The sequence below is a fragment of the Pundamilia nyererei genome, unplaced genomic scaffold, assembly GCF_000239375.1.
Source record: "Pundamilia nyererei isolate P.nyererei 1_Seehausen unplaced genomic scaffold, PunNye1.0 scaffold00010, whole genome shotgun sequence".
Taxonomy (NCBI): domain Eukaryota; kingdom Metazoa; phylum Chordata; class Actinopteri; order Cichliformes; family Cichlidae; genus Pundamilia; species Pundamilia nyererei.
Window position 1 is genome coordinate 2,079,719 of NW_005187411.1, and position 16,599 is coordinate 2,096,317.

The 16,599-nt window shown below is 43.2% G+C and overlaps 1 protein-coding gene across 1 annotated transcript in view; it reads left to right on the forward strand.

Moving 5' to 3' along the window:
* Window positions 1-15,240, forward strand: part of spred1 (sprouty related EVH1 domain containing 1) — a 34,280-nt gene extending 19,040 nt beyond the window's left edge. Inside the window, exons 3-6 of the mRNA XM_005723787.1 lie at window positions 3,344-3,512; window positions 7,170-7,216; window positions 12,313-12,468; window positions 12,609-15,240. Of these exons, the coding sequence (XP_005723844.1) occupies window positions 3,344-3,512; window positions 7,170-7,216; window positions 12,313-12,468; window positions 12,609-13,295 (1,059 nt within the window). The 3' untranslated portion in view covers window positions 13,296-15,240. The remainder of the gene's footprint in view (window positions 1-3,343; window positions 3,513-7,169; window positions 7,217-12,312; window positions 12,469-12,608) is intronic.
* Window positions 15,241-16,599: the final 1,359 nt, after the last annotated feature.

The following is a 16,599-nucleotide window of genomic DNA, read 5'->3' on the forward strand; positions in this document are numbered from 1 at the left end:
TCTTCTTCTTCTTCTTCTTCGTCTTCTTCTTCTTCTTCTTCTTCTTCTATTCATTCATTCATTCATTTATTTATTTATTTATTTATTTATTTATTTATTTATTTATTTATTTATTACCTGACCCGTAGCCAACAAAAATACCCAACGGATTTGCGTTACCAAGTGGATCATCATGGCCTTGCCGTATTGGTCCATTTGATCGACCTTTGTTGTTATTATTTCGTTATTTTATTTTTAGTTGGTATTGTCGGCTTCTTCGTAATGAAAGTAACAATGAGGCCCTAATATCAAGTGCTGTGTTGTGGCTTTAATCTGTTTGGCTTATGGAGTAGTTGCTGTAAAGCTCCTGAGACTCATTCTGTGCTGTAGATGTAAAACAGACCCAGTAGATGCACTGGGATAATCCTTGGTCTGTGGTAATCGGGAGTGTAAATCTATTTGTCTGTCAAATGCCAGATGACAAAAGGCGGCCACCATGATGCACAGAATCTGGTGCTTTCTGGCAGATGGTTATTAGAGCCTTCTTACAGCACTGTGCCTAAATGACCTTTTTTTTCTTTCCTTTTTTTTTTTCTTTCACTGAACACATTTTATGTATGTTTCGTATTTACAGTCCTTGTGTTTTGTGCGTTGGTAACCCAGGATGTGTGTGGCACAGAAAAAGGGTGTGATGGGAACGGCATTGCTCAGACAGGGTATAGACATGGTTCAGAGACCCCGACAACTGTTCTGGGATGTGGTAAAACACCCCTATCACCACCAGAATCCCCAGCCACCACAACAAACACCCAGACATATGTAGGTCTGTCAGGATACCACCCAGCGCCAGGGTGTTGGCATCAACCACTTTGCCACTGGCAGTGTGAGGGCATCAGAAGCAGCGTCCAAGAAGAAAACAGTGGGCCCCCCCCAAAAAAAAGACATAAGAATATGAACTGTGTAATTATGTTGTATGAGTGACGTTTAGACTTAGTGATGAATATCACTAAGGCTCCTTGGTTTGGGTTATGTCTAACATACAAAATAGGACAGTGGTCTGCAAGGTTTTAGATGTGTTTTTATTTAGACTTTTTTTTTTTTTTTTGAAGGATACAATTTGGGTGTTTTAATCCAACCAGAAATAAACACAAAGGGAAAAAAAGGCAGTGACATCACCGATCCCTGATAGAAACCTGTGAGGAAAATGAATCATAAATGCAGCTATTTTGAAATCAAAAAGACAAGGTTTTTTTTTTTTTCCTGAGGTGACTGGAGATGTGGGGGGTGGGATTTAGAGGAATTCGGGAAGCCGAATGTAGTCAAAGAGCAGGAAATGGAGGTGGAGCCAGATAGATGGGAGACGGAAGAGGAGAGGTGGAGGGGGATCTGTCTATAAGCGCAGTGATGCGGCACAGAGTGTACTGGTGATGACTCAGCTGGCTCTCCATATAGCTACCAATCACTCTCCTCCTTGGCCCCCCACCTCCCCTCCGTCTCTCTTTCTCGTTCTCGCTGCTATTCGGTGACTCTCTTAAAACTACAGCTCTAATTGGTTGATGATTACTTACCATGCTGGCTCTCGGATTATGACAAATCTCCAGTTAAGCTCTTTCACTCCACCTTGCTTCCTGTCATTCATAGTTTGCAACTCCCTGCAGATTGGTACAGCCGTGCATTCCAGGCTTACTCTAAATGGCATTGCCTTGGAGGCAAGGCCCTATTTGACTGTTTTTTGTTTGTTTGTTTGTTTTTGTTTGTTTGTTTGTTTGTTTTTAAAATAATTGTTAACCCTGTTTGTTTGTTTTGACTTACCAGTAACATTTATAGCTTTAAGTCTTGGAGGGGTGAGGGTGTGCTGGGTTATTTCACTATGAATCAATGCACCCTGTTGCATTATTCTTTACAATTTTCGTCTTAAAATAATAGCAAGGTTGGAATCATCATTCTGAAAGAAGCCTGATTTCTTGCATTCATGTGAGCATAGTCTCCATCTGTTCCTCTTTTCTTCTCTTACACACTGTCTTGACTGCTCTCTGTCTCTCTCTATCACTCTCCTCCATTAACATCACTTGCCTCTGTTCCCTTTCTGTCTCTTTTTCTGTCAGCAAGGCTCCTCCTCCTCTCTTTTCTCTAAGCACAATATGGAATGCGGTGTTAAGTATCAACCTTCCATGCAACTGTGATACTTCCTCCTCAGTCGGCCTTGCTGTGCGCTCACCTTACCTGCTCCGGCTCCATTCAGTCTCGCCTCCACAATCACCCCCAGAGGCACAGCGGACCCCTCCTCCCTTCCCCTGTCCTTGTCACCCCAGCAGCCTCTCACATCCATCCTTCCCTTCTTCTGTGCACTCATCCAGTAGCTCTAGGGTAGTCACGCAGGCTTAACCCTCGCTGCCTCCTTTTCTTGTTAGAGACATGTATGAAACAATGATATGGAGACAGACGCTTGAATTATGTGCAGCACACTTGCAAAGCGACTCACACAGACAGAATGAAATTCAGACCTGAGCACCCCCCCTCTGACACACATACACACATATCATCAACCTCTTGTACAGCTGCCACGTATTAGCCTCTTGAAGTGTGCATGTTGACTGTTGTCCAGATCCACGGGGAACGGTGCCATCTGCTTTCAGCAATCGAGTACTTTGTTTGTGACCGTTATCCTCCGACAAGACATTTGAACCGCAAAGATGCACAGCGTAGCACTTGGGTCATTGAGCTTTTCATCGCACCAGCTCCTGCGCTCACGCATGCTCTCACGCAGATCGCGGTGCGCACAGTCACACATTCACACCCCATTAAGCCACCTCTCGTGCGCGTCAGTAAAAACCTCAAAGACTTTAATGGCCGTCTCTCATTTCATTTAATCTGCCTAGAGGAAGACCGGGAGGCGGCCCAGTAGCCCTGATTAATAATAGGCTTTGGAAATGCAGCCTCTCTCTGCCATACACTTGGGCTCCCTGGCTCCAAAACACCTCCACACACTCCAACTCTCAGGCCACCACTGCTCTTCAAGTTTAACTTTAAACCCCACTATTTAGAATGTGTTTTACAAATTATCTAAGAAGTATGTTGAGTATTGGATTTGGGGGGATTTTCTTTTTTTTTTTTTTTTTCTTCTATTTTTGATTTTAGAAGCTCTAGAACTGCCCATATGTGTAGTTCAAATGGCAGAAATCTTCTATGTCTTTTCGTTATATTCCTGTTGTGTTGGAATAATTGAATTTGACACATTACAACAACTTATGGGGTTGGATTAAACCACACAGGTCAAATTCTGTATCCAGCTATATTAAAACATCTCAAAGAGCACCAGCATGCCTTGGTTCACTTTCAAACTCTTCTGTTTGTTTCTTTTCAGGTGGTACTGGAGTGTGTGCTGCAGAAAGACCTAGTATACAACAAGGTCAACCCCATCTTCCACCACTGGAGGATCAACGACAAGAAGTTTGGACTGACCTTTCAGAGCCCTGCTGATGCTCGTGCTTTTGACCGGGGAATACGGAGGGCCATTGAGGACATTAACCAGGGTGTGTTTTGCCTTTTTGTCTGCATGCGTGTGTGTGTTTGTTTTCTTTTTGCTAGTTTAGAACAGGTCAAACCAGATAACAAAGCCAATAGAAAGCCAACAGAATGCACCTTAACTTAACAGTCCATCAGCCAGCATTGGCTATTGTTTCCATATCAAGAAATCAAGGCAGCCCACAGATTTTTTTTTCCCTCTACTACCCTCACCACCTTTCAAACTCTTACTCGATCGACAAAACATCACATTTGTTTAGAATTCCCACCTAGAGTTTGCACTGTGTGTCTTGGCAACCATTCAGTACATGTAAAAGTTGGATGTAGATGGATGTATGCACATGAATGTGGTGTGTATTCTACTGGTGTGCATTCACAGCCTGCATTCCTGCTTGTTTATCTTGGCTTGTAAAGGCTGACCTAGCATCTGTTCTAGAAGAGATGTGTGCCGTTGATTACCTTTGATGACTCCTCCGCCAATGCTACCTGCTCTCTCACCCAAGCTTGAACCCTCCTGTGTTATCTTATCAAGCCCAGCTGCCCAGATAAGCTTGCCACATCCGTAGAGACTGGCAATGCAATGCTTTGCTCAGACAGTGGGTGATAGAGGACAGGAGAGGGTTGGTGGGAAAGACGAGAAACTCATAGAATGGATCGCAACCTGAGATATGGGCTGAGCTTCACTCAGAAGAAACTTGACCAGACTGGGCTTTTGTCCTTCTCTGTCTTGGCAAGATAGTTTGAGGACTGGCTAGACTAGTCTAACAAAATTTTGTATTTGGACTGAATGTGGCATTTATATATTTTAAAGCTAAGATAGGTATTTACTTTATGCGTGGAACTGAGTGGGCAGGTTTAGGTCCTAATAAGCATTATTTTTCAGCACAGTGCCAGAGGTTGCAAAGTCATCCAATTAGTAGGAGAATTGCCAACTCAGCAATCTGCTATCCAGCCCTGTGTTATACAAGATGCTGGTCGACCGGCTGGCTGGCTGGCTGAGGAGCTGTAATATCCTTTACACTCTAGACCCAGGAATCATGGGGAGCATAGAGGAGGTACAGCGGAACATTTGTAAAGGTTTATCGCCACTGAGCATCAGTTGCTTCTTGCCCATAGCCGTTTATCTGAGATTTGAACTTCCTGGGCACAAGTCCACACCATCTAGGTAAAAGGTAGTCATGTAGAACTTGCTTTGCAAGCTGCTTTTCTTGTAAATTTCACATGAAGATAACGAACCGGCAATGATAGCGTACTTCATTATCACAGGGTCATCTTCTAGGATGATTAGTGTCTCTTTTAAACAAACCAAAATTCGCTCCCAGTTTCTTAAATGTCTTCTATTTTGGTACGCTAAAATGATGTGTGGAAACCTGAGGGGTTTTGTTTTGAATGGGGTGTTGGCATTTGAAGATGTGAGCTGGGAAGCTGTTATGGTCTTTTGTCACAGTTTGACAACAAAATATCAGTAACATATCTGATATTCATGATTTGAGGCCGTTTCAGTGCTGTTCACATAATCAGATGGCAAAGAGGCATGGATATCTCATGTAGCAGGGCCCGGGTGATTGTGAAGATTCTCATTCAGAGACTGTATAGTCTTGGTGTGCTAATAAATGCTTCGGCTTCTTCCTGTGAATGTCAGCTACAGCAGGTGATGGTGGGGTTTCATTCCCTTGCCTTTCTCTCTCTCTCCCCCCTCCCGCCCCTGCTGTCCTCTCCTCCCTCCGTTCTCCTCTCTCTCCTGGCATCTTCTGTATTCTGCCAGTGTTGTGTAATGCCTCTCCTCAGTTCTTCTGTATTCCAGTTGCATCGTTCTGCTGCTGGACTGCTGCGTGAATGTGTGTGGGGGAGAGAAGTGTGCGTGTGTGTGTGCGCACGCGTATCTGCGTGCACGCACACGTGTGTATCAGTCTTGCAGTCCTCTGTTGCCATGGCAACGTCAGGCACATGGCTCAGGCAGCTTTGTGGCCCAGCGCTGCCAGAGTTGGGCTGCAGGAGGCCTCTTTCTCTCAGTAGTGGAGAAATGCATACACACACACACACCTTTCTCCATGTGACTCAGCGACAGACAGACAGACTGATGGACAGACTGTGTCTAACACAAGCTCAGTGAATTCTTCTGTCCTCTCTGTGACAGAGATCACATTACTGTGTTTTTCTGCATTCTCTCTCTGAATGCAGACAGGAAGATTGATGCCTCAGTGCTTTAAATAAAGCCTCAGCCTAAATAAGTGAACCAAAGTTGAAAAAGAACCTATTTTTCCCCCTTGGGTGCAAATATATTCACCACCCCCCCTCCCCACATTCAGATAGTTTTGTCCTTGCTTTCTACAGCATTGCCAAACTGAAATGTCCTTAAACATTGATTCTTTTTTTAAATGTATTTTTTCAATGTATAAGCTGGTGCTTTCATCAGTGGTTTTTATGTGTTAATTTAAGCTGACTGAAACCACAATAATTTGATTGGCTGTACCTGTGCACTGATATTTTTTAGTAAATGGCTGCATTTTATGTTAATTCTGACCATATGCTTGGAAGTGCATAGGTATAACTCATCGTTCTGAACTCAGCTTTTAGATTTTATACTTCTGATGATATTACCTGGTGAATATTATCAAATTATTAACTTTAAATGTGATTTAACAGTTCTTTATACAACGTTATGCACATATTAACTCAGATTTACTTCAATTATAGTTCTGTAAGAGTAAATGTCTGCTGTCCGTAAAGCAACACACACCTGCACGAATGAGTGGTTAACTGGTGGCATCTTTTAGTTGTGTAATGCTTTATTTTTGGTTATTTTTCTTGGATTTGGTTACATTAACAGCCATATATTACACATACTAAAAATGTAGGTTTATTCCAAGAAATGTTTTTATCTTATGTCACAAAACGGTGGTGTTGCATTCTGCTTGTTGTGATCTGACAAACCTCAAGACTTCACTGGACTACGTGCAGGGAAATTGGCAGACTTTATTCAATTACACCTTCACCGAGCTTTAAAAAAAAATATTCAGACTGCATACATTAAACAAGTTATTTCACATTGTTGACATAAGCACCATTAAAATGTTTTGTTTTTTTTAAAAGTGATGTTTGTGACAATAGTGTTCAGCAAAACACTATGAAAATATAAGTAGTGTGTCTTTCTTAAGATTGACTTCTCCTGTAGATTGTGTAATGTGTGCAGTGATGAAAAACGTTAGCTCTTTCCTGCACCTTGGTAACTGAGGTGTTTGGGGTGCGAAAATGGCACGTGGGTTTTTAGCCGAGGTCACGGTTACATTATTCTCTGCATGCTTATTTTAGTAACTTCTGTGAACCCCACTAACACAAAGCAGCTTTCATTTCCCCATTAGGCCACAGGCAGAAGAAAGCAGAAGTCTTGAACTATTCCGGCCCGACAAGAGTCAGCGTGGTAACTTTAAACCATGCTTAGGGGGGAACAGTTTGAGAAACAAACAAACAAATAGAAATATTTTGTTGGTAGAAGGAAGTTGCTGAAAGATTCAGACTGACGCAGGTTGTCGCCTGGGTTCTTTGAATTTTTACCCTCTAGTCTTCCCTTGCTTTTGTCAATCAAATTTAGCTATGAGAGTTTTGTGTTGTATACTTTGCCTCTTTGAGCTGTTGTTGAGTTCTCGTACCTTTCTCTCTTTCAGGTTGTCGACCGTTTGGGGAGGGCGATAATCCAGAGGATGGACTACCGGTGAGTGACATTAAGGTTTAGTAAAGAAAACCTGTGTTGCTATGACTGAAAAGAGTGAAGTTCTCTCTGCTTTGTCACCGACTCTGAAATGACATGATCCACATGTTTGGTTGGGGTCTGATCTGTCCCAGCCAGGTGCTGACACCTGCCTTTGTTGTCTCACAGTTGTTCTTAGAGATTTACAGATGTTTAACCAGTGTCAGCCAGACCCTGAGGTGAAGCTGGGTGTTGGCCAGCAAATGTGGTGTACTCTAACTCTGCAGCTGTCAGTCTTGTCGAGATTGAAGATGATATATTATCACCTGGAGCATTCATCTTTACTAGTCAAATAAGGCTTTAGGATGTTGATGTTGTCTTAGCTGAAAAAACAAGGTACTTTAAGGTGCTCAGTAGATAGTTGTGAACTCGCGTTTAGCCTGTTTAAGCTAATCTCTCCATGATGCTGACGTCAGGGTCACATCTCGTAAGACTCTTTATTCTTCCTTTGCGTGAAGATAGGACTCTGACTTTAGCTAACTAAATTTGGGACCAACTAAACCTGTACACAATAACTGCATGCACCATGTATTGTACCAACAACAACACTCAGTGCCTTTGCACAGCGGTTGACTGTCACCATGTGTGTTTAAGAATGTCACGTTCTCTTTAGCAGAGAAAGGCAGCAGGTGTATAGTTCAAGGCAACACACCCTTGGTAATTTGTTTTAGATATCTGTCCTTTTACAGGAAAGCCAGCCACCCACCTGTTCTGCTTCTGATTGCAAAGTTGATAAAGGCACATTAGTAGGAAGGGCAGCTCTTGTAGGACACATTTAGTGACAGTATAGAAGCCTCTGACACTGTTAAGCAATCCAATGCGCCAGTGCTGTAAAGAAACCCTACACATAATAATGATTAACTGTTGTGCAACACTGAGGTGTGTTGATTCACCTCTGATCATTTCCTCCACTCTGCACACTGTATATGGAATAGACAGAACCACGTTTGTGGTCTCTTGTTGACTTCATGCTGGACCTCATGTGAATTAAATTTTTAGCTATGAACCTCCCAGAGGCTTATACTTACCTCTGATCTGCTCTGTACTTGCCCATCTGCATGATGCAGACTAGAAGAACAGTGATGGAGAAGAAAGTGGTGTTCCAGTTCTTGTGGCAAAGTTCCTCTTTAAGGAATCAGCCTGAACATACAGGAAATCCAATGGCACCGCTGTTGCTAGGCAGCGGGGGGGAAGGAGGGGTAAGGGGTGCAGCCAGAGAGGGGTAGAAAGGGGGTGTTCAGCAAGCCACCGAGGGTGTCACCATGGTGATTTGGCATCCGAATGTTGCGGTCAGAGACCTGGGCTACAGAAAAAGAGAAGTGAACCAGAGGCTGCGGCCAGAGAAGCAGCAAATACCACCACACAGCAAAGTGTTAGCCGAGCTGTGTGGCTCCAAGCTCCATCACGAAGTCACGTCAGTGTCTGTGCAGATAAATGATGACTTTCAAAAAAAACAAAAAGTACAGAAGCTTTGCTGCATGTCACCCCCTCCCAACCTTTCTGTGGCTCCCTCCATCTGCCATGTGTGGGTGTGTAAAAGGCAAAATGCAAAAAAAGCATAAAAGAAAGAAAGAAATTGTTATGACCACTAGAGGTGGGAAATGGATAGTAATTTCATTCACTTCACACAGAGTCATGAAATAATCACTCTAGTAAGTCAGATTAGTTGCTGTATTTGGAGCGTGTGCACTTTCTGCTTATATTTGGCACCAGAATGTTAATAATTGTATCACAAGAGGAAGCGGTGTGATGATGCATCAAGATTTCAAAATGTTGTCCCACCCCTGGTTGACCACGCGTGTAGTTTTTATTAGTGGTAGGTCTTTTTAGAAGCAGTAGCAGCTCTCTATGGATTTGCTGTGACCTTGTGCCAAAAACTGATGCCAGAGGTTACCATGAAGCCTTGTTTTTGTTCCTTGATTAAATGGCTCTAAAAATCGACGGGTATCAAAATTTGCTGGAATTCATCCTAGCCTTGCATTGTTACAAAGATTTGTGTGCGTCGTGTATGTGCACGCACACACGCGTGAACTGTCAGTGTTCGTGCGCTGAAGATGGTCTTCTCCACCCACATCCTGCCCACTGAGGCTGAGCACCCACATGTATGCCCTTCACAAGCTTACCACATTCTTCCTCTCACTCAAAAAGCACACACACACACACTGAACATGCAACATATTTCACCCATAGAGAAAAGTGGTTGCACAACACCCTACTCAGCTGTGATGACCCACTGCCAGGAATTATGCTGTACCGCTACAGTCCTTCCGCTAGTACTAAGTAAAATATGTATGTGAGGGTTTTTTGTTCTTTTGTTTTTTTTCTTTTCTCGAATACCACAGGAAAACATCCACATCTAATTTAGAACTGGCAGGAAGTTTTCTCTTATCTGTTTTGTACACATGGGTTTTGTTGGCCAGTGAGTTTCACAGCCTCATTCAGACCGATGGTGTCGTTTTCTATGAGACATCTCTAAGCTGTGAAGAAAAGTAATTTAAAGTAGCCATTTGACATTTTATGAAATATGCCTTTTATTCTCTTTTGCTGTGAATTTGACAAAAATCTACAAAAATGTATTTGTAGATTGATGTAACTCAGCAGGCCAGAAGTTGGTTACATACATTTCACCTCATTCTTACAAATAAAGACTCACTTCCGAAAACAGCCAACCACTCCTTTAGGACACATCAGGAGTGGGCTTTTTTAAAATGTTAAATTTTTTTTATTTTAAGCTGGCAGGACCCAGAGATGAGCACCCATCAGGCTTCTTTCTAGCCTGTGAGAAACAAGCTCATAGAGAAGTAAAGCATGTATTCATGTTTGCATTCAAATATCCAGGCACGCACACAAAACGTTCCTTTGCTTTGTTGAAGTGTGTGTCGTAAGCTTTTAGTATGTGGGCCAGCCTTCCCTGTCCTCAACCCCTGTGCCTTTGAGGGCGGAAGTGCATGGATCCCTGATGTTGGTGTGGAGCCAGGTTGCCCGTGGCTCCGCACCACCTACAACGCCCTCTCTGCATTCCTCCCCCTTCTCGTCTCCTCCCTCAAACAGCCACATCTCTAGGGTCAGATCAGCTCCAGATTGGCCCCCACGCATGCCTTTGAATAGTGGGGGCTTGGGCTAGCACTTTAAAAGGAAGCCCAAGTCTGTTTCCCATTTGCCCCGCCGCCCCTCGCTCCTTTCTCTCACATACACATACAGCTGTCATCTGGCTTTTTAAGTTCTCTGCTGCATTTCTCCAGCTGGAGCTGGTTTATGACATTCCCTCGGCAGACTCTTTGGCCTCTCGCTCCCTCTCCCCCCTCTCTCTCGCTCTAGCTCTCTCAGACGCGCACACACAAATACAACACAATCTCATTTTTTCCTGCTCTGTTCTTTCTCTTCCCTCTGCCTCCAATGTCTCCTGTTCCTCACATTCCCCTGCAGACGCTGTCGATGTGTGTTGCACCACTTGGTATGTTTGGAGGCAATGAAGGAACAAAGTCACACACACGCACACAGACCATGTGTTAGCAGTCTGTGGGGTGGGTGGGGTAGGGGGCTAGTGGAGGAAAGGTGAGTGGGGGGGGGGTCAAAGGAAGCATCTCTTAGCAACCACAGGACAGTAATTACTGTAGCAGCAGCTGGGAGCAAACCAGATTTCCGCTGTGCGTTAAAGCACTGGCGTGGGCTACTTTACACACGGCACTGACTAACTACAGCCAGCACCACCTCCACACACAGAAAAGAGAGAGGGAGAGAAGGTGGGAGAAGGAGAAGAGAGGAGGACTAACCCTGCTTCGATGAGGTCGAGATGTGTGTGTGTGTGTGGGGGGGGGGGGGAAGAGGGTCAGCTAGCCAGTGCATACGAGGCTCGAATACGGTCCGATCGAACTCGAAGACGCCTCGGCATGCATCCATCTGTGTTTGTGTATTTTCAGTTGCGACACGCAGAGAGAAAGAACCTTCAGTTTAGTGGGGTCACTTTGAGACATCACAGGAGCGTTTAGAAATAGGCAGACACGTCCGTGAATGTGAAGTTTAGCCTCGTTTTGAGGGCGACCGGTACACAGTTCTGCTTATTTTCCCGTATCTCGCGTGAACGTTTGAATAAGCTGGAAGTTGTGAACATAGTTGCACTGAAATCAAGCTCCACAAAATATCACAAGGCTCTTAACATAATAACTATCCTCCCCCAACTCTCATCACCTCTGCATGCATGAATCATGAAAATCACTGCTGCTTTTGATTTTTGTTGCCATGAGTACTTAAAGTATGAGGCTATTGCTGTTGGAGGCTCCTTTTTTTAAATATAATTTCTGTAGATGTGTAAAAATATTTTTCCTGCATTTGATGTCCTCTGTGTCATTCACAAGATGTTATTTATAGGCCGATTGATGTCAACAGTGAGCTTTCTTCTTGTAATTGTTGGAAGGAATTAATTGTTCGCTTTCACGTTGCAGCGCATGGTTTCCAACATCTCTCTTTTTTTCGGCATTGTCAAGAGCCTTTTTAGGCCGGTGTTTGTAGATTTTTGCATCAGCTAAAATGTTTGTGGGAACACATGCAAGGCTGATGGGAACTCTGAGTTCTTAACAGAAGGGTCTTGAGTCATCTACACAGCTCAGTCATTTGGACAAGCGTGGGTGCAGGATGCCCCCTGGTGGTTAAAGTGGAACACACACACACACACACACACACACACACACACACACACACACACACACACACACACACACACACACACACACACACACACACAAACGACAGCCTACACACACTGAGTCAAAGCTGTTGTAATCATGAAAACTGAACTGATTGACCATTAGAGCTTTTAACAGTGAAGCAGTATCGTGAAAAGTGAGAATGACTTTTTTCAGGGGGATTAACAAAAAAAAAATTGATAATTTGCAGATTTTTTGGTAAGCAGAGTGACTAAAAATAATTACAAAAGTTGTTATTGCATCATCAGAGTGTTAATTCACTAGATTTTCTTTGTGATGTGTTACTAAGGAAGAAATTTGAACATGTTTTAAGTTTCATCCTGTTTCGCATACTTACCTGATTCTGTATGCCTGTAGGTGTGTGATGAGCCTCCTTCCATCTGTACCCCGATGAAAGAGCCCTTCTCTCCTCTGAACAATGTCGTCTCCACCGAGCCATTCAGGGGCTGCTACGTTCGCGCCCAGCCCTTTGACGAGTTCCCCTCCAGCAACAGGCGCTACCTGCCTCCACAGGTTTGCCTTTGCCTTACTGGCTTATATCAATATATAATTCTTTAAATTAAGGTACTTTTTATGTAGTATTTTCCACAAAGTGTTGATTTCTAGTCTTTCTAGCAATCTGACTTATTCCTCTTTTGATTTTCTTCTTTAAGTCAACTCGCCGTGTCAGTTTTCGCATGGATGAAGAAGAGATCGTCCGCATCAACCCACGCAAAGACGTGCTCATCCGTGGCTACGAGGACTACCGTCACCCTGTCATGTGGAAACCTGAACCTGACCGTGAGGACCTGGATTTCCCCACTGCATTTCACAAACTGGACAGTAAGAAGTGCGAGTACCTCTTCCCCGATGGCCCCGGTGGAGACTCCCACTCAGGCCCCGGAATGGGTATAGGAACAGGTATAGGGCTTGGGCTGGGCAAGGACACGGCCATCAAGACTCAGCCGTCGCCTCTCATGAAGTCCAAAAAGAGCAGACGGCGGCGAGAGGACGGTGAGCGTTCACGGTGCATCTACTGTCGGGAGATGTTCAACCACGAAGACAACTGGCGGGGGCAGTGCCAGGATGCCCCCGACCCAATTAAACAGTGCATCTACAAAGTCAGCTGTATGCTATGCGCCGAGAGCATGCTGTATCACTGCATGTCTGACTCAGAGGGTGACTTCTCAGACCCCTGTTCATGTGACACTTCTGACGAGCAGTTCTGTCTGCGCTGGCTGGCCCTGGTGGCGCTCTCGTTTATCGCACCCTGCATGTGCTGCTACCTGCCTCTGCGCGCGTGCCACCACTGTGGCGAGGCCTGCCGCTGCTGTGGGGGCAAGCACAAGGCCGCGGGGTGACCCGACACCGGACACTGGGACGCCATCAAAGCTAGCAAACAAAGGAAGTGGATAAAAGCGGAAAATTATAAGCTGGCATCCTTTTTTCATTCCCCTCTCAGACGGGGTGATATGTTGTTGATCCCCACTTTGAGGGCTTTTGGAGATTTCAGTTTGTGTTTGTCGCCGACAAGCAGCAGCGGAGGACAAAACCATATGCTTTGTGGGGGGTAGGGGGGCTCTGAGCATCAAGCTAAGCTCAGGAGCTTAAGCTGAGGAGAAGAAGAGGAGGAGGAGAAGTCACGATTAATAGACTTGGAGATGTTACTACACACATCTGCACATGCAAACACACACACACCTCTCTCACATTCACACTCATAAGCCAGGCCACAAACATCAGACTTCTAGTACAAGTTATGTGTAACTTCATGAAGGAAAATTGTCTTTTGTACAGAGAGCGACGACTTCACGACAAAAAAAAGAAAAAGAAATCAAAACTATTCTGCGCTGAGGAAAAACCGTACTTGCTGTTTGGGTATGCTAAAAGGGATATGTTTTTGCTTGTTTGTGAATTTGCAGTTAGGTAACAGTGGCCTTTCCTTCATGGCTTAAGCATTCGCTGACAATGTAATTATTAGACAGAGAAAAGTGCACTATAAAATGATATTCCCCCCGAGTAAAGGTAATCCTCTGAAATTCTTGTGGTATATTAACCACCGTGTTCTATTGTAATTTTAATGCTTGAGAGTAGTTGCTGTGGTGGATGTCTGGCCATTTGATTTCCTTCTTTCCTTTCCATCACTTTTTTTAAGCAGAGTAACAGATTGATTTTGAAGGTCCACCTTGGCACAGCTTGCACAGTTCATTTAAAAGACGTTAAAATGACTAACTCGCCTTCCTGAGGTGATTTAGATCGTTTGATTGCATTCCAAAATAAAGGGATCGATTCTACGATTAGAAGGGAAAAATATGGTAACAACTTCACTACATTAAACACCCCCCCCCCCATATATTTTTAGTTCCTCATAAGAAAATTGCATTTTAGAACCATATAAATAGAAACCAACACACAACAGTTTCATTTACTTCAGTGAATCTCAGTTATAGTCCAGTTATTTACTGCTGTAGTGAAATTGGTGGGGTTTTTGTTTGTTGTTATTTTCTTTTCTTATTTTCCTGCTCATTTTTACAATTAGTTCCTAATCGAGTGTTAAAATGTTGCTCAACCAGCAAGTTTTGTTTTGGTGAGGTAAGGGGTTACAGTGCTCCTTGGTTAAAATGACATGGCACTTAAATTAGACTATTCTTTGACTGATAAAACTCCAGATTTTGGAATTAGTCTGTTCAAATATTAAGTTAAAATCCTGTTTTTGTTTTGTTTTGTTTTTTTTAGTGGGTTAAAAATAAAAGAGACAAAACCAAAAAAACAACCCTCTTTTTAAAGCACTGCTCTCCAAGCTTTGGTTGCAGCACCCTCTTAAATTCCCTTGTTTGACCTCTGAATCTTTCTGTTTTTCCCCTTCAAATGTTGTGCAAATGTGGTATTACATTGTTCCTTGAAAGTTAGTCCACTCCTTCCACGAATGAATGAATGAACGAACGAGTGAAGGAATGAATGCATTGTTTTGGGAACGCTGAGCATCTCAGCTATTAAACCCTGAGATGTTCTGTGTGTGTGCATAGGTCTGCATACGCAGAGGTGGTTTTATGTTACGTAACGTCACCAGTGACTACGTGATTCAGGCTTTGACTCATAACAGTACTGACCACCATCCTGCTTTTGGAAGCCCTGGCTTCAGAGTAAACAAAGTAATGAAATGCACTCATCGGCTTTCTTGCCAAGTTAGATTGAGAAGAGTGACGCTCGTTCTGTTAATATGAAGACCGAAAGCAGGTGGAAGCAGCTAACCGATATCTCTAAATTGCATGAATCCCTTTTCCCTTTAAATTAAAAAAAAAAAAAGTAATCAAAAAGCGCATTAAAAAAAAAATGAATTACATATGGATGCACGGATGTTTAAAAATAAATTGGCCAACGCCAGCATGATATTTTTCCACATTTTAATGTGTTTTTTGTTGTTATTTATTCCCGTCTTTGTCCAGGGAAACAAAGAAATCTTCACCCTAAATAAGACTGTTAAAAATCTTCTTCATCACATTGGGGGTTTTTTTTGTTTTGTTTTGTTTTTAATACTCACAAGAAGAAGGAAAAAAAGGCGGCGTGGAGATCAGAGATTATGGAATGTCAGTGAAATTCGGAGTCTTGTAGTGATGACAGATGGAATAACAGTTAGCGGTGCGAAATGGCTAGAAGCAACAATTTGAAACAACTACCAATGGGATGGCAAGGGATACTGCTGACTGACAAAAGATGGGGCAGGAAATAAGGTTTCCTATGCAACCAGTGTCTGAAAAGTCTGCTAGCAGCTGTCCGCTGCAAAGCGAGAGGTGGCAAGCGAAAATCACTTTATATATGGACAGGGCTATAGCCAAAATTAATGACCAGAAATATTGACCAATTGGATTTCCTGGTAGGCCAATATCGGTTGACGAGGGCAGCATGTCGACATCTGTAGTCCACTGCACAAACATGGTATGACCTGTAAATTGGTAACCTCAGGAGATGGATTATGTTTGCCTCCGTTTCAGTCTTAACTACACTTCATATTTTGTAAACAGATGTGAATGATGATAATCTTCTGGTCTAACTCTTGGCAAGAAAGACACTATCCTGCACTCCTCACCCAAATGTCCAAATTTAAAACCCCTTGGGAAACAGTATCTACATGGACTGTTTGGCAGTCTGACCCAACAGAATATTCAAAATTGAACTTTGAATAAAAGTCACTACAAGAACAGCTTAGTTTGGACATCTGGCTGCAATAACCCAAATGCTCCCTAACTGCAAAGTGTAATCCACCTCACAGTTTTGTTTTTTGTTTTTTAGTTTTTTTTTTTAAATAGCAAATTTGGTACAACATCCAAATGCTGTTATTATCAGATATGCATGTTTTCCCACCTCCTGTCACTCAAAAAAGGAAAAAAAAAAAAGAAGAAGAGAGAAACCACACCTCACTTAGTAGTACAAGAGAACAATTTATCTTCCAGATTCCTCCCTAACCAATGCTCCCTTTACTTTCTATGCAAACCTTCGAATGTGGGGAAACGCATTGACCTCTTGGCGGACTGAGTCAGTGACTAGACGGGACATTTTAAATGCTATATATAGGTAGACGACAAACCCCTGGTACCAAACTCCAAACACCTGTAAATATGTAACACTATATTTAAGTACTGATAATAATCCCAGTTCTTTTTTTTT